We start from the raw sequence: 27,019 nt of genomic DNA, 5'->3' as shown, positions 1-27,019 counted from the left end.
GGCCCCGTTCTCATCACTTCCATTCAACACTGTATTGGAGAGGTTCTAGCCAGGACAATTAAGAAAGTGAAGTAAAAGGCACCCTGATTAGAAAGAGAAGAAGTAAAACTACCTCTGTTTGCAGAGGAAATAGAAGAAATGATCTGGTATATAGACAATTCTAAGGAATCCACTAAAGAAATTATTAGAGCTAATAAACAAGTTCATCAAGGCAACAAGATACAGGTTCCATATACAAAAATTAGTTTTTCTTTACACTTGCAACAATCTGAAATAAAAATTAATAAAATACCTAAGTATAAATTTAACAAAAGTGCAAAACTTGTGCACTGAAAACTGTAAAATAGCTCCCCTCCCTCCTTCCTACCACCCTACCTCCCCCTTTCCCTCCCTCCCCAGAAAAAAAGAGAAAAAAAATTTAAATAGAAATAATTTAAAGGTCGGGTGCAGTGGCTCATGCCTGTAATCCCAGCACTTTGGGAGGGCGAGGCAGGCAGACCACCTGAGGTTGGAAGTTCAAGACCAGCCTGGCCAACATGGCAAAACCCCCGTCTCTACTAAAAATACAAAAATTAGCCGGGCGTGGTGGTACGTGCCTGTGATCCCAGCTACTTGGGAGGCTGAGGCACAGGAATTGCTTGAGCCCAGGAGGCAGAGGTTACAGTGAACTGAGATCATGCCACTGCACTCCAGCCTGGGCAACAGAGCTAGATTCCAGCTCAAAAAAATAAATAAATAAAAATAATTTTTAAAAACTCTATAATACAGTTGATAGAAATTAAAGAGCTAAATAAATACACATGGGTCAGAAGACATATTACTGTGAAGATGACAATATTCATCAAGTTAATTTAGAGATTCAATACAACTCCTATTAAAATTTCAACTGCTTTTTTCTTGCTTGCAGAAATGAACAGGCTTATCTTAAAATTCATAAGCAAATGCAAGAAACCCAGAATCGCCAAAACAATATTAAAAAAAGAAGAACAAAGTTATGATTTCAAAACTTATTACAGGCCAGGCGTGGTGGCTCACTCCTGTAACCCCAGCACTTTGGGAGGCCAAGGCAGGCAGATCAACTTGAGGCTGGGAGTTCAAGACCAGCCTAGCCAACATGGTAAAACCCCATCTCTACTAAAAATACAAAAAATTAGCCAGGCGTGGTGGCACATGCCTGTGATCCCAGCTACTTGGGAGGCTGAGACACGAGAACTGCTTGAGTCCAGGAGGTGGAGGTTCCAGTGAGCCGAGATCGAACCACCGCAATCCAGCCTGGGCAGCACAGCAAGACTCTGTCTCAAAAACAAACAAAAAAACTTACTACAAAGCTACAGTAGTCCAGAAAGGCAGGTCAGGTGCAGTGGCTCACACCTGTAATCCCAACACTTTGGGAGAGATAGGCAGGTGGATCTCTTGAACCCAGGAGTTCGAGACCAGCCTGGCCAAGATGACGAAACGCTGTCTCCTTTTCCATTTTTTGAAGGTGATTGTTTATGTTTTTATGTTTTAATTTCTTGCTTTTTATTTTTGTGTTTGTGTTGTAGATTTTTTATTTGGGGTTAGCAAGGATGTGGAGAAGCTGGGAACCTGCATACACTAGTGGTAGCAATGTAAGACGGCCTATTCACTTTAGAAAACCGCCTTGACAGTTCCTCAAAAACTAAAACATAGATACCATATGACCCAACAATTCCACTCCTAAATATATATCCAAAAGAAATGAAAATATTTGCCCACTCAAAAACTTGTACACAAATATTCATAGCAACAGTATTCATGACAGCCAAAAGTAGGAAAATAGAAATATCTACCATGGATAAATAAAATGGGATCTCCATACAATGGAATATTGTCCAACAATAAAAAGGAATAGGCCAATTGCTGACCGCCACAGCCAGGGCTAGCCTCGTGGGTTCCCGGGTGGCGCCCGTTCTCTGTCTCCTCAGCTCCGGGATGATCGGCCAGAAGACGCTCTACTCCTTTTTCTCCCCTAGCCCCGCCAGGAAGCGACGCGCCCCCAGCCCCGAGCCGGCCGTCCTGGGGACCGGCGCGGAGGGGGTGCCTGAGGAAAGCGGAGATGCGGCGGCCATCCCAGCCAAGAAGGCCCCGGCCGGGCAGGAGGAGCCCGGGACGCCGCCCTCCTCGCCGCTGAGTGCTGAGCAGTTGGACCGGATCCAGAGGAACAAGGCCGCGGCCCTGCTCAGACTCGCGGCCCGCAACGTGCCCGTGGGCTTTGGAGAGAGCTGGAAGAAGCACCTCAGCGGGGAGTTCGGGAAACCGTATTTTATCAAGCTAATGGGATTTGTTGCAGAAGAAAGAAAGCATTACACTGTTTATCCACCCCCACACCAAGTCTTCACCTGGACCCAGATGTGTGACATAAGAGATGTGAAGGTTGTCGTCCTGGGACAGGATCCATATCATGGACCTAATCAAGCTCACGGGCTCTGCTTTAGTGTTCAAAGGCCTGTTCCGCCTCCCCCCAGTTTGGAGAACATTTATAAAGAGCTGTCTACAGACATAGAGGGTTTTGTTCATCCTGGCCATGGAGATTTATCTGGGTGGGCCAAGCAAGGTGTTCTCCTACTCAACGCTGTCCTCACGGTTCGGGCCCATCAAGCCAACTCTCATAAGGAGCGAGGCTGGGAGCAATTCACTGATGCAGTTGTGTCCTGGCTAAATCAGAACTCGAATGGCCTTGTTTTCTTGCTCTGGGGCTCTTATGCTCAGAAGAAGGGCAGTGCCATTGATAGGAAGCGGCACCATGTACTACAGACGGCTCATCCTTCCCCTTTGTCGGTGTATAGAGGGTTCTTTGGACGTAAACACTTTTCAAAGACCAATGAGCTGCTGCAGAAGTCTGGCAAGAAGCCCATCGACTGGAAGGAGCTGTGATCATCAGCTGAGGGGTGGCCTTTGAGAATCTGCTTTTGACATATTTGTCAGTTAGGAAGTTCCACTGAAATTTTTCCTATTAATTCTTAAGTACTCTGCGTAAGGGGGAAAAGCTTCCAGAAAGCAGCCACGAACCAGGCTGTCCAGGAATGGCAACTGTATCCAACCACAAACAACAAAGGCTACCCTTTGACCAAATGTCTTTCTCTGCAACATGGCTTCAGCCTAAAATACGCAGACTTCTCAGAAGACAGATGAGGTCAAATACTCAGTTGGCTCTCTTTATCTCCCTTGCCTTTATGGCAAAACGGGGGAGATGTGCACCTTTTAGGCACAGCCCTAGTTTGGCGCCTGCTGCTCCTTGGTTTTGCCTGGTTAGACTTTCAGTGACACGTGTTGGGGTGTTTTTGCTTAGAAAGGTCACCTTGTCTCAGCCCTGCAGGGAAGGCATGCCAGTCTCTGCCAGTTCCACTGCCCCCTTGATCTTTGAAGGAGTCCTCAGGCCCCTCACAGCATAAGGATGTTTTGCAACTTTCCAGAATCTGGCCCAGAAATTAGGGCTCAATTTCCTGATTGTAGTAGAGGTTAAGATTGCTGTGAGCCTTATCAGATAAGGGACTGAGAGAAGTAAGCTGGGTCTTGTTATTCCTTGGGTGTTGGTTGGAATAAGCAGTGGAATTTGAACAAGGAAGAGGAGAAAAGGGAATTTTGTCTTTATGGGGTAGGGGTGATTTTCTCCTAGGGTTATCTCCAGTTGGGGTTTTTAAGGCAGCACAGACTGCCAAGTGCTGTTTTTTTTAGCCGACTGAAATCACTTTGGGATATTTTTTTCTGCAACACTGGAAAGTTTTAGTTTTTTAAAAAGTACTCATGCAGATATATATATTTTCCCAATCCTTTTTTTAAGAGACAGTCTTTACTGGGTCTGCACCTCCATCCTTGATCTTGTTAGCAATGCTGTTTTTGCTGTTAGTCGGGTTAGAGTTGGCCCTACGCGAGGTTTGTTAATAAAAGTCTGTTTTGTGCAAAAAAAAAAAAAAAAAAAAAAAAAAAAAACAATAAAAAGGAATAAAGTACCAATACACACTACAAACATGGGTAATCTTGAAAACATTACGTTAAGTCACCAAAGAATACATACTCTATGATTCTATTTATATGAAACATCCAGAATGGGTAAATCTATAAAGACAGAAAGTGGGCTGGGCGCAGTGGCTCACGCCTGTAATCCCAGCACTTTGGGAGGCCAACGCGGGCAGATCACAAGGTCAGGAGATCGAGACCATCCTGGCTAACACGGGGAACTCCATCTCTACTAAAAATACAAAAAATTAGCCGGGTGTGGTGGCAGGCACCTGTAGTCCCAGCTACTTGGGAGGCTGAGGCAGGAGAATAGCGTGAACCCAGGAGGCGGAGCTTGCAGTGAGCCAAGCCATTGCACTCCAGCCTGGGCGACAGAGTGAGACTGTGCCTCAAAAAAAAAAAAAAAAAGAAAGTGGATTAATGGTTGTTTAGGGTTGAGGGAGATGGGATGGGAAATGACAACTGATGGGCACAGATTTGCTTTGGGAAGAATAAAAATGTTCCAAACCTGGGTCATGGCAGTGATTCCACAATGTTGTGAATACTAAAAACTCTTGAATTTTACCCTTTAAATGGTTGAATTGTATGGTATGTGAATTATATCACAATAAAAGTGTTTGAAAGTAGAAAAGAAAGATAATTTTAGAGTGATATTTATTTTAGAAACTAACGCTGGGCGCAGTGGCTCACACTTGTAATCCCAGCGCTTTGGTAGGCTGAGGTGGGTGGATCACCTGAGATCAGGGGTTCAAGACCAGCCTGACCAACATAGTGAAACCCCGTCTCTACTAAAAATACAAAAAATTAGCTGGGCATGTTGGTGGGCGCCTGTAATCCCAGCTACTAGGGAGGCTGAGGCAGGAGAATCACTTGAACCCAGGAGGCCGAGGTTTCAGTGAACCAAGATTGCACCACTGCACTCTACCCCGGGCAATAAGAGCGAAACTCCATCTCAAAAAAAAAAAAAAAAGAGAAGAAAAGAAACTAACTAAAAGAGTAAGAAAAATGTTACAATGGTAAGGTACATTTAAAATGCTTCCTCTAACACTTTCACTTTAAAGAGTGGCAACCTCCTTAGCCTATTTTAAATAGACTCCATAACTGAACAGTTTATAAAAATAAGTAGAGAGAATACCAACCTATTTCTAAAGCAGAAACAAACACTTCCAGCTGTAAATGGTAGCTAAATAAACATAAGTAATTGCAAATCCTGTGAAATACCAACAGGGTGCAGAAAAAAAAAAAAACTGGAGGAAAAGAAAAACAAAAAAGATGAAGAGAGAGGATGCAGTAAAGAGCATGAGAAAATAAATATGTCAGAACAAAATCTGCATCTTATCAGTCTACAACATACAATGACCTCCAAAATGTGAGATCTCACTGCATAAGACAATGAAATTTACACTTCAGAGTGCTAACCACCCACAGGGAATAACTTTGCCTCGTCGTATTAAATACATATAAACTAAAATTACTAAAGCAACACCCACCATCAATGCCTATGAACTACAATTCATGAGATACTTAAAGAGCCTCAAAATATAAAAACTATCCTGGCACAATCACCAGTGTGAAATTCTGTACCATTTACTAGTTATAAAAGTAATAATCCAAACTCTTAGATGTAAATGAAGAGAAAAACAGATGTCCAATATCTTCACCCTACCCACAACCCTCTATACACACATCTGCACTCCAATAATGATTAAAATCAGTATTTATTTTTCTATTTCCCAGTCCCCATTCCAGATTGACAGTAAGAAGGGTTGGTGGGAATATACATTCAGAGGGTCCTGTTATACACCACTGGTGGGGATGACATTGACCCAGCCGTGAGGAGAGCAGCTTGGCAATATTCAAGCTGAAGAAAGCCCCACGCCACGGCACACTTCTAGATGTATTCCCGAGAGTAGCGCTACTCAAGGTATGTCCATGGAAAGGGGCAGGCCACGAACTGAATTCTATTGCTCCTTGACAAGATAAACATTGCAATTGAGAGTAAGAATTTAGAAAGTTTTACAGCAATCTGACGGAGAACATTTTAATTTAAAAATTTTCAACTTGGCCAGACATGGTGGCTCACGCCTGTAATCCCACCCAGCACTTTGGGAGGCCAAGGCAGGCAGATCACTGGAGGTCAGGAGTTGAACACCAGCCTGGCCAACGTGGTGAAACCCCATCTCTACTAAAAATACAAAAATTAGCCAGTCATGGTGGCAGGCACCTGTAATCCCAGCTACTCGGGATGCTGAGGCAGGAGAATCGCTTGAACCCAGGAGGCAGAGGTTGCAGTGAGCTGAGATCGTGCCATTGCACTCCAGCCTGGGCGACAAGAGCAAAACCTCATCTCAAAAAAAAAAAAAAAAAAAAAGGAAGGGGAAACAAGAGAAAGCCACACACAGAATTAACTCTATTTATAATGTAGTCTTTGTACTAATAAGAAAAAAATCTGGCCGGGCGGGGTGGCTTACGCCTGTAATCTCAGCAGTTTGGGAGGCCGAGGCAGGCGGATCATTTGAGGTCAGGAGTTTGAGACCAGCCTAACCAACATGGTGAAACCCCGTCTCTATTAAAAATACAAAAAAATTAGCTGGACGTGGTGGCACATGCCTGTGGTCCCAGCTACTTGGAAGGCTGAGGCAAGAGAACTGCTTGAACCCGGGAGACAGAGGTTGCAATGAACCAAGATCACGTGACTGCACTCCAGCCTGGGAGACCGAGTGAGACTCCATCTCAAAAAAAAAAAAAAATTAAAAGATCTGTTACAAATAAGACAAATGTTAACATTTGACAAAGCTAGGTAGAGGACACATAGATGCTGGTTCTATCATTCTCTAAAACTTCTATTATGTTAGAAACATTTCTTTTAAAAACAAAAAAAATAAATTTATAGTTAAATGCAACAAAAGAATAAGAGTGACTCTAACAAAGAAATAGAACGGACATAATTCAAGTTGGAACATCAATAAAGACTTCAATTAAAAAGTGGAATTTAGGCTGGGTGCGGTGGCTCACGCCTATAATCCCAGCACTTTGGGAGGCCAAAGCGGGTCAGGAGTCTGAGACCAGCCTGGCCAACATAGCAAACCCCCATCTGTGCTAAATTAGCCAGGTGTTGTGGCACACACTTGTAGTCCCAGCTACTTGGGAGGCTAAGACAGGAGAATCACTTAAACCCGGGAGATGGAGGTTGCAGTGAGCGAGATCATGCCACTGCACTCCAGCCTGAGTGACACAGTGAGACTCTGTCTCAATAAAAAAGAAAGTGGAATTTACAGTGAGAAATGAAGGACCCATAGGAGTTAGCCAGACTGGGGAGGAAGGAGGAAGAACAGAAGTGCAAAGGTCTTGAGACCAAACGAAAGGCATGCAGGCCAGTGTGCACCTTGAGCACTCCCAGTGAGCCATGGCAAGAAGCATGCATGCTGAGGCTGATGCCCTAAAGGAATTTGAAGTGCAGAAATGACATGACGCAATTTGTCTCTTAGGAGGATCTTCTGGCTGCTAACTTTGGAAAGATTGGAAGGGATTTTAAAAAGTAGAATCAGAGGCCGGGCATGGTGGCTCACGCTTGTAATCCCAGCACTTTGGGAGGCCGAGGCGGGCGGATCACGAGGTCAGGAGATCGAGACCACGGTGAAACCCCGTCTCTACTAAAAATACAAAAAAATTAGCTGGGCGTGGTGGCGGGCGCCTGTAGTCCCAGCTACTCGGAGAGGCTGAGGCAGGAGAATGGCGTGAACCCGGGAGGCAGAGCTTGCAGTGAGCCGAGATTGCGCCACTGCACTCCAGCCTGGGCGACAGAGCGAGACTCCGTCTCAAAAAAAAAAAAAAAGTAGAATCAGAGACGTTGTTGCAAGAGTCCAGGAAATAAATGATGGCCAATATTCAGTTGGTGGCAATGTAAATAGAAAAATAAGACCTAAATCGAGTTACATTTGGAACATAAAACTGACAGGGCTTAATGATAAATGGGTTGGGGGAAGGGAGGTAGAGGGGGAGGCAAAATATCAACTAATGGACCAAAAGCCCAAGAGATCAGATAAGCTTATTAGAGGTAGGTCTGAAATTTAATCTAAATTTCCTAGCTTCCATGACAATGTAGAACACACCATTAGTTACTTAATTTACAGAAGCTATAACGTAAAAACAAAACAGTAGTGGAGAAAAACAGGTATGTCTAGTAGCAAAATCTAACAAAGGTCTTCATAAAGGCAATGCTGTGTGTCACACAGGACATTCCCTAAATAATATCCTTTCTGTGTACTCATATGCTTTATAATCCTGCTCCTATCAAATTTCTTAAAAACAGATGTGTGCATAATTTCTAGAATAACCACTGAAAGAACACAAACAGAATGAAAGAAGTTGAGAACAACCATTCCAAAAGTAGGCAAGAAACATGTAGAAAAATAGAAACCACCAACTAAGATGATCTGCTTAAACTGAACATGTCAGTAAGTATGTATATTAAATGTAAATGGACTAAACGCTCCCAGTAAATCACAAAGACTGACCAACTGAGGACTGTGAGGGCTGGAGAGACTCTCAGGTCCCAGCTCTGAGTTGGCACAGGGGTGGAGGGCGTTAATGGCCCAGCAGGTGCAGGGCTAAGGTTTCCAATGACCTTTCCCACCTTCTTCCTTTCTCAGGGTCATGCTTTATTTGGCCTGGTGCCTCCCTGCTGGATGCACCAGCCAATCTGGAGCCCCGCCTCAGAACTGCATATTAGGTTGGAGTTGAGGGGCAGGGAGCTGGCTGTGAATCCAAGATTCAACTTGTTGCCAGAAGCACAGTTATATGAAGGGGAAATTGAGTAAATAAGTAAATGCACTGGGAAGCATGGGAGCCAGGTTTCTCAAATGGAAAGGAAGAATCATAGAACAAACCCTATAGTTTTAGAATAAAATTAGTGGGAGTTGTTAGTATAAACTCGTTATTTTTAACAGATGGTAAACAGATGAGAAGGAAAGAGAGAAGGAGAGAAGAAAGGAGGATGAATTTGTGTACATATGTGATACATTTGTAGTACAAAATACACTGGTAGAGAGAGGGAACACAGGGATGGGATGAGAAATCAAGGATAATGAGGCCCTATTTCCTAAGATGGATGATACTCATTTTATGATGATGATATGTTATTTTGCTTCCTAAAATGTATTTTGTATGTGGTGTGCTCTCAACATGGCACCAAGAGAACCTAGGCTTCAAAGACTTATCATGAACTTAACAATCTGCTCCTACTGGAAATTCAGCTGTTTCTACTAACTAACTTGTGTAGGTTAAGCAGGGCATGTCATTTTGTTTAAAGAGACAATGGACTGGACACAGTGGCTCATGCCTGTAATCCCAGCACTTTGGGAGGCCAAGGTGGGCAGATTACTTGAGGTCAGGAGTTGAGTCCAGCCTGGCCAACATGGCCCATCTCTACCAAAAAATACAAAAATTAGCTGGGCTTGGTGGCATGTGCCTTGTAGTCTCACATACTTAGGAGGCTGAAGTGGGAGAATCACTTGAGGCCACGGGAAGTGGGGGAGTACCACTGCACTACAGCCTGGGGGACAGAGTAAAACCCAAAAATAGACAATGATGCTCAGCCATGACTGTTTTAACACAGACATACTTGCTCCTTAAAGAAAAAAACTTCATGAATATTCATCCTTTTCATGAATAGTCATCCTTTCCTTTTAATCCCACCAAATGTACCTTAACCCTCAGAAAAGTAACATTCAAAGAGAAATAATGATCATCTTTTTTTTTTTTTTTTTTTTTTGAGACAGAGTTTCACTCTTTCGCCCAGGCTGGAGTGCAGTGGCACAATCTCTACAAGCGTGAGCCACCATGCCCCACCCAATAATGGTCATCTTTTTACCAAATAAAGATCAAATGAAATATGACTACTAAGCCAATTAAAACTGTAAGAAAACTTTTGGCCGGGCACAGTGGCTCATACCTGTAATCCCAGCACTTTGGGAGGCCAAGGTGGGTGGATCACCTAAGGTCAGGAGTTCGAGACCAGCCTGGCCAACACTGTGAAACCCGTCTCTACAAAAATACAAAAATTAACCAGGCATGATGGCGGGTGCCTGTAATCCCAGCTACTCGGGAGGTTGAGGCAGGAGAATCACTTGAACCCAGGAGGCGGAGGTTGCAGTGAGCCAAGATCGCACTATTGTACTCCAGCCTGGGTGACAAAGTGAGACTCTGTTTCAAAAAAAAAAAAAGAAAAGAAAAAAAAAAGTTTTAACCACCTATTCTAGGCAAGTACATTAAGGTTTTTAAGGATGGCCTAATTTATATTAATAAAAGAAAAACAACATAATGCAACCTTCTTTAGACTTTTGACTTAACAAAGGTCCTCTTTTAGAAACTTTCTCCTAACTACATATTAATATCTTACATATATTATGGTGTGTGAACGTATAATTAATATGTAACTCTATACATTATGTTATATAAAACCAAAATGACTATATTAACTTACCATCCCACTGGAATTATTTATTCCGTTCATATTAATTTTTGTTACAAATCTAACTGACGGAGGAGCTTCTGGGTATTTAGGTCCACATTCTACTTTCAGGCTATATATTCTGTTTTCATAATTTGTCTGGAAGACAAAAAACAAAAGGACAATCAAAATAACAATACCTAAAATATTAATGTCTAAGTGCTAAAAAAAAGGAAAGTATAATATGAATGTACATAAGACAGTGTTTATGATTAAGAATTTATTTTTCTACATTCAAATTTATTTCACCTATATGGTGAAAAAACTGCAATAAGCATATTTAAAAATTGAGATTGTACAAAATTAATTCCATGAGATTTTACAAAATTAATTCTACAATGTATTATCAATATGATCCCAACTTGCTTTTGTGATAAAAATGATGCCTGTAACAAATTAGAAGGAAGAAGGAAAAACGAAAAAGCCAACCACTTAAATTTAGATTTTGCTAAAAAGTTTACATTGTAGAGGGAGGGGCTACTTGAGACTTGTGTCAAACATATATGAAGGTTTCTGTTTTACAGAACAGTTCTGCTTATTCCTATTGTCCCAGAATTGACTATTAATAGTGCCTCCTTTCATTCTCAAAAGGGTCTTGTTGGATAACAAATTATATGATTATCCTACTTAATATGGCAATCAATAACTTCCAGCAAAAGAGAAAACCCCATATTATACCATTTTGCAGTAATAAAACATAATTATTTTATGTCCTGTTAGTTATACTTACGTTGCCACTTCATTAATTTTGAGGTTCATTAAATCCCATTATCTGAATTCAGAGATACAATGGCAAACTTTATGTTTACACATCATTTTCAAATAGGTATCAAACTTAAAGCTTCTAGATTATCCAGGGCTTATTTTCATGCCTATAAATTAACTCTTGTTTCTCCTATGGCTTTTGTTCACTTGGTTAACTTATTAGTGTACCATTAAAACAGTAAAGTAAAAAATAAATGAATCCTCACCTTGACTCAAGAGATTAAAAGGAAAAAAAATTGTTTTAAAGAGAATTATAATTATTGAAACTTTAAATTTTCTAAATTATAATTAAAACATAAAAATATATACATAAATAAATGAAAGTGAAAAATTTAATACCTGCTGGCTGCTGTATAAGACCAGAGAGGGAGGAAGCTAATCAACCATCTACAGATCTCACCTACTCAAACTGATCCCATCCCCATAAACAAGAGCTATTCAAATGGAGGTCAGATTTGCAGTATTAAACTACTCTAATGTTAAAACCTATGCAACAATGTTATATGTATGTTATTAAATATTTCAATACTTTAAGAAAAAAAGAGCTATATAAAACTCGTCTGAGATTAATAGCAAGCAAATATTAATAATATCCCCAGCACTTTCAATATATAAAAATGACTAAAATCAGATAGATCTCATGATTATCTTGGCTGTGATTCTCCAATCTGGATGCATATCAGACTCCCCTATGATACAGCAATTCTATTCCTAGGCATTTACCCAAGCGAAATGGAAACAAACATATGTTCACAAAAAGACTTCTACAAGAATGCCCATAGCAGCTTTATTTGTAAAAGCAAGAAAGTAGATTAAATCCAAATGTCCATAAAAAGAATTGATAAACACATTGTGGTATATCCATACAGTAAAATACTATTCAACAATAAAAAGAAACACACTCCTACTACCTGAGATAACACAACTGAATTGCTCAGACTTCATGCTGAGTAAAGACGAGAACCGTTAAGTGTACACACTACATGACCCTCCTTATCAAAGCTCTACAACATGCAAATCTCTCAGGTGTGGGAAAGGGCACAGGGAGCTTTCTGGAATGATGGGAATGTTCTGTATCTCAGTAGGGGTAACAAGCTACATTTGTCAAACTCATGGCACATCTGTGCATTTCACTACATGTAAATTCTACCTCAATTCCTTTTAAGTTTAAAAAAAAAAAAAAACCCAAAGCTCTTTTCTGAAAGATTTTATGTAAACAAAAAAAAAATTTAATCCCAAAGCAAGCCTATTAATCTAATCCAATTCTTACAGTAAATATCACCCTAACTTCTGACACCTTTGATTTTATCCCCTCTAAATTTTAAATTAACAGGCTGGGCGTAGTGGCTCATGCCTGTAATCCCAGCCCTTTGGGAGGCCAAAGGTGGGCAGACTGCCTGAGGTCAGGAGTTCGAAACCAGCCTGGCCAACATGGTGAAACCCTGTCTCTACTAAAAATACAAAAATTGGTAGCACACGCCTGTAATCCCAGCTAGTAGGGAGGCTGAGGCAGGAGAATCATCTGAACTCAGGAGGTGGCGGTTGCAGTGAGCTGAGATCATGCCACTGCACTCCAGCCTGCGTGGCAAAGCAAGACTGTCTCCAAAAAAAAAAAAAAATTTTTAATTAACAACCGAGTTTTTCTGGTATCTTAAAAGCAAGAGCAAAAAAAAGAGGAGAAAAACAAACTAATATTAAGAAGTCAAGTACTCAGGTATTCTATTATCTAATCATTATTTCACTTAATTCTCACACTGTTTCTATTTTAAAGATGGGGACAGGACCTTCATTTACATATGAGAAAACTTGAAAAAGTACTAAACTCTAGTGACAACAAATATTGCTTCAGAAAACTGAACACAAAAACATAGAAAAACAAAACTGCTAATCATATAAATCCAAATAAATACTAGAACAACATAAAAAATGAGGGATCTGGCTGGACGCAGTGGCTCACGCCTGTAATCCTAACACTTTGGGAGGCCGAGGCGAGCGGATCACCTGAGGTCGGGAGTTCGAGACCAGCTTGACCAACATGGAGAAACTCCATCGCTACTAAAAATACAAAATTAGCCGGGCATGGTGGTGCATGCCTGTAATCCCAGCTACTCAGGAGCCTGAGGCAGGAGAATCACTTGAACCTGGGAGGCAGAGGTTGCGGTGAGCTGAGATAGTGCCATTGAACTCCAGCCTGGGCAACAAGAGCGAAGCTCCGTCTCAAAAAAAAAAAAAAAGAGGGACCTTAGTCAATGAAGTACAAAAAATAAAAAACAACTGGCCAGGCACAGTGGTTCACACCTATAATCCTAGCACTTTGGGAGGCCACGGCAGGTGGGCCATTTGAGCCCAGGAGTTTGAGACCCATCTGGGCAACACAGTGAGACCCCCGTCTCTACACACACACACACACACACACACACACACACACAAATTAGCCAGGTATGGTGGTGTACCCCTATAGTCCCAGCTACTCAGAAGGCTGAGGTGGGAGGATTGTTTGAGTCCAGGGGGTCCAGGCTGTGAGGTGTGATCGGGCCACTACACTCCAGCCTGGGTGACAGAGTGAGACTATCTCAAAATAAAATAAAATAAAATAAAAATAAAAAACAACCAACCATGTAACATGTTAAAAGTCTTCCTCCTCTCGACTGGGTGCAGCAGCTCAGGCCTGTAATCCCAGCACTTTGGGAAGGCTGAGGCGGGCAGATCATCTGAGGTCGGGAGTCTGAGACCAGCCTGACCAACATGGAGAAACCCTGTCTCCACTAAAAATACAAAACTAGGCCAGGCGCAATGGCTCATGCCTGTAATCCCAGCACTTTGGGAGGCCGAGGCAGGTGGATCACAAGGTCAGGAGATCGAGACCATCCTGGCTAACACGGTGAAACCCCATCTCTACTAAAAATACAAAAAATCAGCAGGGCGTGGTGACGGGCCCCTGTAGTCCCACTACTTGGGAGGCTAAGGCAGGAGAATGGCATGAACCCGGGAGGCAGAGCTTGCAGTGAGCCGAGATTGTGCCACTGCACTCCAGCCTGAGCGACTGAGCAAGACTCCGTCTCAAAAAAAAATAAAAATACAATATTAGTCGGGCGTGGTGGCACATGCCTGTAATTCCAGCTACTAGGGAGGCTGAGGCAGGAAAACCACTTGAACCTGGGAGGCGGAGGTTGCGGTAATCCAAGATTACACCATTGCACTTTAGCCTGGGCAACAAGAGCCAAACTCCGTCTCAAAAACAAACAAACAAAAAAGTCTTCCTCCTCTCCTGGCTAGATGTAGACACTCTACCCTGGGGACAAAATTGTTCTCAACATCGCACCTTCTAAGGAGAAAACAACTGTGGTAAGACACCAACTCCTGCCTGTTTTATGAAAAGGCAACTGAATATGCCCGCTGTGACCTGCCTTCAAGAGAACTGAGAGGGTGATGCAGAGAAGATCATCAGGTGGTGAGCAGAGGCCAGCTCCAGAAGAAGCCTGTGCCTTTACAGGGTACACCCCTCCTACCTCTGCCTGGCACTCAAAGGAAGTGAGGGGGTCTTTGATGAAGTTCAAGACATACTATCCCAAAATACGGCACCTTGGCACTTAAGAAAACAGCAGAAGCAAGGTTACTCTTACCTTACCTTTGCCCCCTTCTCCCCTGAAGCAGACCCTAAAATCTAGCTGACCTCCCCATGAAGTAGGTCATGAGAACCACTCCAAAGGGGTCTTGTCTTATGCCAAGAAAGGAATGAAATCCAAAGACACAGGAATAATGTGAACAAACAGGCCCTGGTAAGTTCCCCCAGTTTATTACCTAGTGTGTTACCATCAGATCCAATCACGCTGTTGCATCACTGTCCACTCTTCATCAAATTTAGCATAAAAAAACACAGGTTTCCCTGTTTCTTTGGGTCTTCCTTTCTGAATGTTCCCATGTCATGTAAAACTTAAATAAATTTGTATGCTTTTCTCTGCTTTTTATTATAAGTGCCTCAGCATGAAGCTTGAGACAGGTGAGGAAAAGCTATTATGACCTTTTCTCCCCTGCAGCTCCAAAACCACCACCCACAGAGAATGGAGGACCGCAGTAGCATTTTGTCTGTGTGCCCTGAGAGGGGAGAGAGTTGCTTCACCCCCACCCCAGTGGACGGAGTTTCCTGAGGTTCAGTGACACCAGGAATGGCAACTAGTTGGAGCATCCTGCAGGGGACCCCAACCAGGTGAAAGACCAAGCAGGAGCCAGTCCACCACAGCTAGGAACTGTGCTGTGGGTCAGCCCACAAGACCACTGATGAACTCAACACAAGTTCCAAAACATTCTTAAAAAATAAAGTCTGCTGGCCGGGCGCGGTGGCTCACGCTTGTAATCCCAGCACTTTGGGAGGCCGAGGCGGGCAGATCACGAGGTCAGGAGATCGAGACCACAGTGAAACCCCGTCTCTACTAAAAAATACAAAAAATTAGCCGGGCGTGGTGGCGGGCGCCCGTAGTCCCAGCTACTCGGAGAGGCTGAGGCAGGAGAATGGCGTGAACCCGGGAGGCGGAGCTTGCAGTGAGCCGAGATTGCGCCACTGCACTCCAGCCTGGGCGACAGAGCAAGACTCCGACTCCAAAAAATAAAAAATAAAAAAAAAAAATAAAGTCTGCTTCAGGCAGTGGCTGGAGAAAAACCAAATCTAAATAATTTCAAATTTATATTCTACCAAGTTCTGACTGTTAAATCTTCAAATCAGTAAGTCAGAATGTTCATCAATTATAAGCGCTTTTTTTAAACCAAACAGACCATAGTAATAATGTTCACAGGCAGTGAAAATCAAGGCTTTCATTATATATACCAAGTTATAAGGAACTCTATCCATCAATATTACATTTCCTTCCTCAAATGTCTTCAGGAAAAAATAGAGCAAGGGAGTAAACAGGGAGCCTATCAGTTTAGGAGTGTGCATGAATTTTGCAAAGGAACACCAGAAAACAACATAAAACATACACTAATTCATTCTCTATAATTAATGTTGCTAATCACCTGATACATTTTTCTTTTGTAATAATCAGGAGGGGCTGGGTGCAGTGGCTCACACCTGTAATCCCACCATTTTGGGAGGCCAAGGCAGGTGGATCACTTGAGGCCAGGAGTTCGAGACCAGCCTGGCCGACATGGTGAAACCCCATCTCTACAAAAACTACAAATATAAGCCAGCAGTGGTGGTGCACACCACCTCAGGAGGCTGAGGTGGAAGGATCGCTTGAGCCCAGGAGGCTGAGATTGCAGTATGCTGAGATCGCACCACTGCACTTCAGCCTGGGTGACTGAACAAGATGTTGTCTCAATAATAATCATCATCATCATCATCATCAGGAGGAACTCTAAACTCTACCCAAGAGCAAAACAGTTAAAACGCTCTCATCATAAGGTAGCAACCAGTATACAAAACCAAAGACTTAAAAAACTCTTCAAATGTGTGCTCTTTCCAACAAGCCAAAAACATTACAGATACACATTTCAAAGATTCACTGCAGGGAGTGCAGTGGATGGGACCATTAAGTAAGGAATGCGATGTAAAAAAAATAAAAAAAATCCCAAGCTAGGAAAAAAGACTTTGAGTAAAAATAAAACTTCATAAACCCAAGAAAGACAAAGTACAATGGGCCAGCTGCCAACCATACTAGAAAAAAATGTACAAATCATAGACTTTTTATAGATGAAGAAACTGAGACCTACAGCATTTCTATGGCATGTGAAGTGTCAGAGGGCAAATAGCAACATGCACTCAATGCAAACCAATTTAGAAACCCTCCGGTTCACACAAGAGGTAACATGTTACGTCAAAATGACTGCTCTCCCCACATACGCCCTCCATTTCCTCACCTTTTCTCCTCTCTATCTGGAATGTTCTCCATCCCCATCACCACCTTCTGAAATCCTACCAATCAGTCCTTTAGGGCTCATTCCAAAGGCAACTTCCTCCACTGTTCAGCCTTCCTCAATTATTCCAGCTAGAAGAAACATATTCTAAAGTCCCGTAGTGAACTTGCTCTGTCATATTTAGAATCTGTCATTTGTACTGATTTTTTCTCCTGTACTAAACTGCAAAACTTTGATGGCAATGACCATATCAACCTTCCTCCCCCAATCCTCTACGTAATCGAGCATTATATCCTGCATGTGGGAAGTATCAATACATGTAAACAAAATAAAAAGGAACTATTTTAGAAGTTACCATAATTGCTTATTTTAATATCAATAGTATAAAATTAAACGTTAACTTTAAAGTAACAATAAGTATTAATAGAAAAAATATAATTTATAACACTGACCCTTGGTGGCCCAATAATCATGCCTGTCCACCTTGTAAGTGTCATATCTTCATCATCTTCAAGGCCCCAGCTAACCGTACCATCGCCTACTCCTTTTTGTCCTTCTTCGAGTTCTTCCAACAAGCGAAAATTACGAGGAACTTTAACTCCTATACAAAAGAACGTCAGTGTAAATGTAAAAAGCTCGTAATTATAAGAGCTACACATATTTAAATTCAGCTTTTTCCAAATTAACCTCTATAAATTATTTCCCAAAAAGACAAAATCCCCTTTAAAAAGCATTCTGCTCCAGAAAATGCTGAATCTAATAACCCCTCAAAATGAAAACGCTAAAGAAAGCACTGTACCAAACCTTAACAGCAGTAGACAACGTGTATATAAATTCCTCATCCATTTTATACTGGCATAAGTCAATCAACCATAAGGAAATCATTTTCCCTACTTGACGTTCCTGTTACAGCCAAGGACTCTGCACCAATCAAACAGGCATGCCCAGAAAGTTCATAAAAGCCAAAGTTCATTAATATATACTCTCTAATGATTTTTAAAGAGTAGAATCATGTTCCATCTTAGAAAGTGCACCAGAAGGTACTGTCTTTTAGAATCCTGAAGCAGTCCCACCCAACCTGTCTCAAAAAAAAAAAAAAAAAAAAAAAAGAATGAGGAGTGAACCTTCATGTGAGGGGCATGTGAAAACAGAATCTGTCAGACAGTAAATAGACCATGGACTTCTAAAGCAAATTCACACATCAAAGTTCAAATAATGGTGCAAAACCACCTCCTGTGAACAACTGGCTTGGCTTTCAGTATGTCTCTTTAAAGAAAACACTATCATTTTATATGAGTTTCTTAAATGCTATTGGTAATACGGAGTTTAATTTTACGCACCTTAGATAATACATTTTTAAATGTGTTTGTGAGATTTTCATGGATGCTTTTTCAAAATTCCTAATTTTAGTTAGTAAGGATTTGACTTTGGGAAGACAGAAAACCTTTCAAGTAAAATGAATAGGCTTATACATAAAGAAACTTCTTAATGAATTTAAAAGTGATCCTGTGAAAAACATAATTCCAGTGACATGGATGTCTAAATTTAAAAGAGTGGATACGGCTGGGCCTGTAATCCCAGCACTTTGGGAGGCCGAGGTGGGCAGATCACCTGAGATTGGGAGTTCGTGACCAGCCTGACCAACATGGAGAAACCCCATCGCTATTAGAAATACAAAATTAGCCGGGTGTGGTGGCGCATGCCTGGAATCCCAGCTACTCGGGAAGCTGAGGTAGCAAAATCGCTTGAACCCGGGAGGTGGAGGTTGCAGTGAGCCAAGATCACACCATTGCACTCCAGCCTGGGCAACAAGAGCGAAACTCTGTTTAAAAAAAAAAAAGAAAAGAGGGTTTACACAAGTGTGTCTGCTTTTTAAGAGTGTATTCAGTTTAGGAAGGGGAGTCAAAATTTGTACTTGATTTCAATTTATTGTTATCTGAAATTGAAAGTATTCCTACCTTTTTTTGCTTTCATGTATATGCAAAGGTAAATATTTATTAATCAAACCTTATAAATTTGAGGTTATTTTAGCCTGATTTCTCAGAACTTTTAATTTGTCTATCTGTGTAGAAATGGGTTTACTAAATATTTTTAGACAATTTCTTAAGTATCTACTTTTATTTGCATACAGTAAGTTAGGAAAGACATTTAATGTTCCTCATACACCTGCTGTGTTATTTTGTGTGTGTGAGACAGAGTCTCGCTCTGTAGCCGAGGCAACCTCCACCTCCCAGGTTCAAGCTATTCTCCTGCCTTAGCCTCTCAAATAGCTGAGATTACAGGCATGCGCCACCATGCCCGGCTAATTTTTGTATTTTTAGTAAAGATGGAGTTTCACTACGTTGGCCAGACTGGTCTGGAACATTTAATGTTTCAGAGGCGGAGGCTGCAGTGAGCGGAGATCGCACCACTGCACTCCAGCCTAGGCGACAGAACGAGACTCTGTCTTAAAAAAAAAAAAAAAAAAAAAAGGTCAGGTGCAGTGGCTCACGCCTGTAATCCCAGCACTTTGGGAGGCCGAGGTGGGCAGATCACGAGGTCAGGAGATCGAGACCGTCCTGGCTAACACGGTGAAACCCTGTCTCTACTAAAAATACAAAAAATTAGCCAGGCATGGTGGCAGGCGCCTGTAGTCCCAGCTACTCAGGAGGCTGAGGCAGGAGAATGGTATGAACCCGGGAGGCAGAGCTTGCAGTGAGCCGAGATCGCACCACTGCACTCCAGCCTGGGCGACAGAGCGAGACTCCATCTCACAAAAAAACAAAAAAACAAAACAAAAAAAACCAGCCTGGCCAACATGATGAAACCCCATCTCTACTAAAAATATAAAAATTAGCCGGGCATGCTGGTGCACACCTGTAATCCCAACCAGCTACTTGGGAGGCTGCTGCAGAATCGCTTGAACCCAGGAGGTGGAGGTTGAAGTGAGCCGAGATCAAGCCCCTGCCTGGGAGACAGGGCTAGACTGTCTCAAAAACAAAAACAAAACAAAAAAAGAAAAAACAGAGGGGACACTTTCCTAGATTTTAAGACTTCCTCATCAGCTAAAGAAATCATTAAGAAAATGTGAAATTAGTGCAGAAATGGACAGACTAATGAAAAAGAAAAGCCCCAAAGCAGACATATCATATATGAAAATGTGCTTTTTAGTAGAGGCAACACTAAAAGTCAGTAAAGACACTAGAGGCATGACAACCAAATGCAACCCTGGTATCAGGAAAAGTATTATTATCGTTATTTTGCTTTTAAGAACAGTAGTGGTGAAATCTGAATAGGGCTGGTAGGTAATAGTCCTTTATCAACATTAATTTCCTGATTTTGATAATTATATTGTAAGAAAATGTCCTAGTTGAAGTATGTAGGGGTGAAGAGACAGTATCTGTTAACTTACCCTTGAATGGTTCCCCCAAAAAACAAAATCGAATGTGAAGGAAGTGGGGAAGAGAGAGTACACACAAGAGCAAACAAAAATGTTAAACACTAACATTTGATGGATCTGCATGAAGGTATATGGGAATCCTTCGTACTACTTATGTAACTTTTCTGCAAATCTGAAGGTATTTCAAAAGAAAACAAAGAAACAAAAAAAGTAGAAAAGGCTGGGCATGGTGGCTCACGCTTGTAAACCCAGCACTTTGGGAGGCAAAGGTGGGCCTATCAACTGAGCCCAGGAGTTGGAAACCAGCCTGGGCAACATGGCAAGACCCCAGCTCTACAAAAAATACAAAAATTAGCCAGGTTTGGTGGCTGGCACATGCCTGTGGTCCCAGCTATTCAGGAGGTGAGGATCACCTGAGCCCAGGGAGGTCAAGACTGCAGTGATCTGTGATCACACCACTGAACTCCAGCCTGGGCCACAGAGTGAAACCCTGTCTCAAAAGAGAAAAAAAAAAAAGTAGGAAAAGTTAATGGTGTTGGAACATTTTACCAATATGAAAAAATAAAATTAGAACCCAATCTGATCTCATAGTATACATAAAAATCAATTATAGGCAGATTAAATGAAAAGACAAGCCACAGACTGAAAAAAGATATGAATAACATATAGGAGACAAGAATGTTATTCAAAATACAGAAATAATTCCTCCTAGAAATCAACAAGGAAAAGAAAACCCTAGAGAACAATGAGAACATATTAGGAATAAAGTTTACAGAAAACAGTAATGACCAACAAACATAAAAATATGTTCAACCTCATCAGTAATCAGGGAAATCATAACAGCTTATTCTAGCCACCAAACTGACAAATATTAAGTCTGATAATTCTTGATCTGGGCAAAGATGTAGATATTAGAAGTTCATTCACTGCTGCGATTAGAATAAACTGGTATAGAAGCTATAAACAAGCATGGTTTTTATACGTATGTACATACATAGCAAAAAGTATAAAGGTGTTAGTGGAAAAGATATTTAAAAATCAGGGGTCGGGCGAGGCACGGTGGCTCACGCCAGTAATCCCAACACTTTAGGAGGCCAAGGCAGGTGGATCACCTGAGGGCAGGAGTTCGAGACCAGCCTGGCCAACATGGTGAAACCCGTCTCTACTAAAAATACAAACCCGTCTCTACTATTCTCCTGAGGCAGGAGAATCGCATGAGCCCAAGAGGCAGAGGTTGCGGTGAGCTGAGATCACGCCACTACACTTCAGCATGGGTGACAGAGCAAGACTCTGTCTCAAAAAAAAAAAAAAAAAAATCAGGATTATTGGGCCAGGTGTGGTGGCTCATGCCTATAATCCCAACACTTTGGGAGACTGAGATGGGCAAATCACTTGAGTTCGACATCAGCCTGGTCAACACAGTGAAACCCTGTCTCTACTAAAAATACAAAAAACTCACTGGGTGGCTGGACATGGTAGCTCACGCCTATAATCCCAGCACTTTGAGAGGCTGAGGCAGGTGGATCATTTGAGGTCAGGAGTTCAAGACCAGCCTGGCCAACATGGTGAAACCCCATCTCTACTAAAAACACAAAAGAATTAGCCAGGCATGGTGGCGTGCGCCTGTAGTCCCAGCTACCTGGGAGGCTGAGGCAGGAGAATCACCTGAATCCAGGAGGTGGAGGTTGTAGTGAGCCAAGACTGCGCCACTGCACTCCAGCCTGGGAGACAGAGCAAGACTCCATCTCAAAAGAAAAAAAATAAATAAATAAAAAACAAATTAGCTGGGCATGGTGGTGCACACCTATAGTCCCAGCTACTCAGGAGGCTAAGGCGGAAGGATCACTTGAACAGGGAGCAGAGGTTGTAGTAAGCCAAGATCACGCCACTACACTCCATTGTGGGTAACAGAGTCCGACTCGCTCTCAAAATAAATAAATAAATACAAATAGTAAAAATCAGGATATTGATGAGCTCTGGGCAAAGAGAAAGTGGCCTAGGACTTAGAAGTGAAAATAGGACTTTAAATGTACTAGAAATGTTCTGTTTCCAAAAAACAATCTGAAGCAAGAATTTATTAGAATGTGAATAGCGAGGGTGGGTACATGTGTATTCACATATTTTTCTGGTGTTTGAAATATTTTATTTAAAAAGAAAAGGAAGGATTGGGCGGGTGGAGCCAAAAAAGGCGTGGGGAGGACATTACAAAAGAGAGAGAATGCTGGGCAATGTTTGGGGACTGCAACTGAGTATGAGAGCAAAGAGTCAGAAATGGCCTGGAAGGGCACCCTTAGCAATTCAGCCTTTATCTGCAGCAATGAGGATTCAGGGAGGGGTTTCAAGCATAAACTTCACTTTGCTGCAACGTGGGAATGAATGGATTGGGAGGGAAGAGGAGGAGAAAAGTATCAGCTGTTACAAAAGACCAAGAAACAGGATGATCAGGGAAGAAGTGTTAAGCACTCAGTTGACTGAGAAAGTTGTGGTTCATTTTACTATTGTAATTCTTTGGTTTTATTTATTTATTTCCATTTTAACAGCACCAAATGTCTACTGTGAGCCAGAGAATTGTGGCTAGGCCCCTGATCTAGCCGTGATAGTCAAAGTCCTGCTCTTGTGGAGCTTAAAGTTCAGCAGGGCATTTAAGACACAGAAACCACGATTACAGAAGGAGAAGCGTAAGAAGGAAATAACATCATAAAGTGAGAGTTTTGCTCTACTAAGAACCTAGCCAGATGACTGAGCAAAGTGTTTTCTTTTTATACTTTGCATACTTCGACTAAACTGCATCAGTGATGTACACACGACTTTTTGTCTACCCCAACATATCTCAATGACCAACACACAAGAGCCTAGCACAGGAAGGCAACCCACTGCCCTGGGGAGAAGAGGCGAAAGAAAGGAGAAATCCTATCGCTTTGCTTCCATCCCCAACCTCTATTCCTAGTCAGAATCCCTGCTGAAACACATTATTTCTAAAGCCTTACCCTTTCATAGACTGATTCTAAAGGAAACAACCTATCCCTGTGATGCCCAAAATGTCACTTCCTAAAACTTCATAACCTATATATGTATTTTTCCTTTTTGAGATGGAGTCTTGCTCTTGTCGCCCAGGACAGAGTGCAATGGCACAATCTCGGCTCACTGCAACCTTCGCCTCCAGGGTTCAAGTGATTCTCCTGCCTCAGCCTCCCGAGTAGCTGGGATTACAGGTGCCTGCCACGATGCCTGGCTAATTTTTGTATTTTTAGTAGGGACGGGGTTTTGCCATGTTGGCCAGGCTGGTCTCAAATTCCTGACCTCGTGATCTCTCCGCCTCGGCCTCCCAAAGTGCTGGGATTACAGGCGTGAGCCACCGTGCCTGGCCAACTCATATATATTAACTATCTGTCATGAGTCAAGAATCTGGATACCACAAATACCCTGAGATTTGATCTATACATTCTATGCACACAATGAAACATCACATGTACCCCCACAAAATATGTAAAATATTACGTATCAACATCAATTGAAAAAATATTTTTGAGTCGGCCGGGCAGTGGCTCATGCCTGTAATCCCAGAACTTTGGGAGGCCAAGGCGGGTGGATCACGAGGTCAGGATTTCAAGAGCAGCCTGGACAAGACGATGAAACTCCATCTCTAGCCTAAAGATACAAAAAATTAGCCAGGCGTGGTGATGCACGCCTGTAATCGAAGCTACTTGGGAGGCTGAGGCAGGAGAATCACTTGAACCCGGGTAGCAGAGGTTGCAGTGAGCCAAGATCGCACCACTGCACTCCTGCCTCAGCGACAGAGTGAGACTCTGTCTCAAAAAATATATATATATTTTTTTGAGTCAAGAATCATTACACTCTATACGAAATTAAAGATGGACAACAAATTCTTTGCTATTCCTCCCACTAATAGGTGAAGTCTGATTTTCCTCCTCCTTTAATATTCCTTCATTTCATTTGGAGCACTACTTAAGAACATCAGACATGACCCTATCCTAAGAAATCTTTTTTTTCAATTGGCCAGGTGTGGTGGCTCACACCTGTAATCTTAACACTTTGGGAGACCAAGGTGGGAGGATCGCTTAAGCCCAGGAGTTCAAGACAAGCCTAAGCAACATGCAAAACCCCATCTCTACAAAAAATGCAAAAATTAGCCAGGCATGGTGGTGCACAGCTGTAGTCCGAGCTGCTCCGGAGGCTAACGTGGAAGGATCACTTGAGCCTGGGAGGTAGAGGCTGCAGTGAGCCATGTTTGTTCACGCCACTGCACTCTAGCCTGGGTGACAGAGTGAGACTCGGTCTCGAAAAAAAAAAAAAGAAATTAAAGGCAAAGGGAGAAAAGTAATAATTACAAGGTATACAACTTTCAATTTTTTTTTCTTTTTTTGAGACGGAGTCTCACTCTGTCACCCAGGCTACAGTGCAGTAGCATGATCTCAGCTCACTGCAACCTCCGCCTCATGAGTTTAAGTGATTCTCCCGCCTCAGCCTCCTGAGTAGCTCTGGCGTAGTGGCATGTACCTGTAATTCCAGCTCCTGCGGAGGTTGAGACAGGAGAATCACTTGAACTCGGGCCCAGTCTCAAAAAAAAAAAAAAAAAAAAAAATACATATCTATATATACATACATGAAAAACAATAATTTTAAAATATGTATAATGATTTGACTTAAATGCTACTTTGTGAAATTTCCCCTCAGGACAAAAAACCAGGGTGCAGAATGCCTGCAGAGTGCTGTGAGCCATCCTCCCCCTCCAGGCCCAGGAGCACCCCTCCTCCCCTTGAAGCTGTGCAAGCCTTCCTACCTGTTTTATCAATAGAATAGGGAAGCAGTGGCAGGGCGAGGTGGCTCATGCCTGTAATCCCAGCACTTTGGGAGGCTGAGGTGGGTAGATTATCTCAGGTTAGGAGTTTGTGACCAGCCTGTCCAACATGGTGAAACCCCATCTCTACTAAAAATACAAAAAAAAAATTAGCTGGGCATGGTGGTGCACACCTGTAGTTCCAGCTACTCTGAAGGCTGAGACATGAGAATCGCTTGAACCTGGGAGGCAGAAGTAGCAGTGAGCCGAGATTGTGCCACTGCGCCACAGCCTGGGCGACAGAGTGAGACTCTGCCTCCAAAAAAAAAGAATAAATAGGGAAGCAGCAATGCTAAGGCCAGTTCTGGCACTCACCTTGTAAGAGGAATGCTAACTTCTGCTTTCATTCTTTTGGAAGCCAACCATCATGTAAGAATTCTGAACACCCTGACATCACCGGGATGTGAGGAAGTCCTAACTGGCCACCTGGAGAGGCTGCAGGGAGGGGGAGCAAGGCGTCCTGGGCAACAAGCCTATCCCTTCACCAGCTGATGCAACCACATGAGCGACTCTAAGTGAAACCAGCAGAAGAACCATGCAGTCAACTCCCATATTATGAGAAAAATATCAATCATCGTTTGAAGCCACAAAGTTTTGATGTAATTTGTTACACAGCAATAAATAAATGAAGGGAGGGGGGTTGGAAAAGCAATCTGAACAAAAACGTTTACTTGGCAGTGCAAAAACTTAAGAAGCCAATTGGTATACATTCAGGCAAACTATGTCACATAATTTAAAATATTATATAAAGTCATTTTAAACTACATGAATTATATTAATTGTGTATAAGTTAAAAAAAAAAAAGGTGGGTGGGGGAGACCTAATAGCAACACATATATTTTGATCATAATTATAAAAAAACTCTCATGTATACATCAGTATGGATCCAAAGACAAACTACAATTAACTTTTTAAATTCACTGGGAGTGAGAAATCTTTAAAAAAAGAAAACAGGGCGAGTGCGGTGGCTCACGCCTGTAATCCCAGCACTTTGGGAGGCCGAGGCAGGGGGATCACAAGGTCAGGAGTTCGAGACCAGCCTGACCAACATAGTGAAACCCCATCTCTACTAAAAACACAAAAAAATTAGCCGGGCGTCGTGGTGGCGGGAACCTGTAATCCCAGCTATTCGGGAGGCTGAGGCAGGAGAATCGCTTTAACCCGGGAGGTGGAGGTTGCAGTGAGCCAAGATGGCACCACTGCACTCCAGCCCGGTGACAGTGCGAGACTCCGTCTCAAAAAAAAAAAAAAAAAAAGGGAAAAGAAAACAGAGGTCAAATATTAAGACAGAATAAAAACAGTGGTTACCAAGGTTGGAGCTGGAAAGGAAATAGGGAGCTGTAGATCAAGGGATACAAAGTAGTAGGTACGTAGGATGAACAAGTCTGCAGATCTAATGAACAGCATGAGGACTTTCTTCTTCTTCTTCGCAACAGGGTCTCCCTGTATTGCCCAGGCTAGAGCACAGTGGCTTAATCAAAGCTCACTGCAGCTTCATCCACCTGGGCTCAAGCAACTCTCCCACCGTAGCCTCCCAAGTAGCTGGGACTATAGTCGCATGCCAACATGCAAGGTAATTTTTGTATTTTTTTGTAGAGACGGGGTTTTGCCACATTGCCCAGGCTAGTCTCGAACTCCTGGGCTCAAGTGATCGGCCTGCCTTGGCCTCCCAAAGTGC

General features: G+C 42.4%; 2 protein-coding genes across 2 annotated transcripts in view; one reads left to right on the top strand and one right to left on the bottom strand.

The window, feature by feature from the left end:
- The window catches only part of UBE2V2 (ubiquitin conjugating enzyme E2 V2), a 59,472-nt gene that overhangs the window by 6,719 nt on the left and 25,734 nt on the right, over positions 1 to 27,019 (bottom strand). Inside the window, exons 2-3 of the mRNA XM_003278451.4 lie at positions 17,557 to 17,705; positions 10,463 to 10,588 (exon numbers count right to left, since the gene is read on the bottom strand). Of these exons, the coding sequence (XP_003278499.1) occupies positions 10,463 to 10,588; positions 17,557 to 17,705 (275 nt within the window). The remainder of the gene's footprint in view (positions 1 to 10,462; positions 10,589 to 17,556; positions 17,706 to 27,019) is intronic.
- LOC100582564 (uracil-DNA glycosylase) lies at positions 1,891 to 3,915 on the top strand. The gene has a single exon (XM_030795537.1). It carries the CDS (start codon positions 1,954 to 1,956, stop codon positions 2,893 to 2,895), a length of 942 nt encoding a protein of 313 aa, XP_030651397.1. The 5' UTR covers positions 1,891 to 1,953; the 3' UTR covers positions 2,896 to 3,915.

This window comes from Nomascus leucogenys, chromosome 16 (assembly GCF_006542625.1).
Source record: "Nomascus leucogenys isolate Asia chromosome 16, Asia_NLE_v1, whole genome shotgun sequence".
Classification (NCBI taxonomy): Eukaryota; Metazoa; Chordata; class Mammalia; order Primates; family Hylobatidae; genus Nomascus; species Nomascus leucogenys.
This window is presented reverse-complemented; position numbering and strand designations above follow the sequence as displayed.

Coding starts and splice junctions, on each gene's coding strand:
- LOC100582564 (XM_030795537.1), top strand. CDS start 1,954: ATGATCGGCCAGAAGACGCTCTACTCCTTTTTCTCCCCTAGCCCCGCC.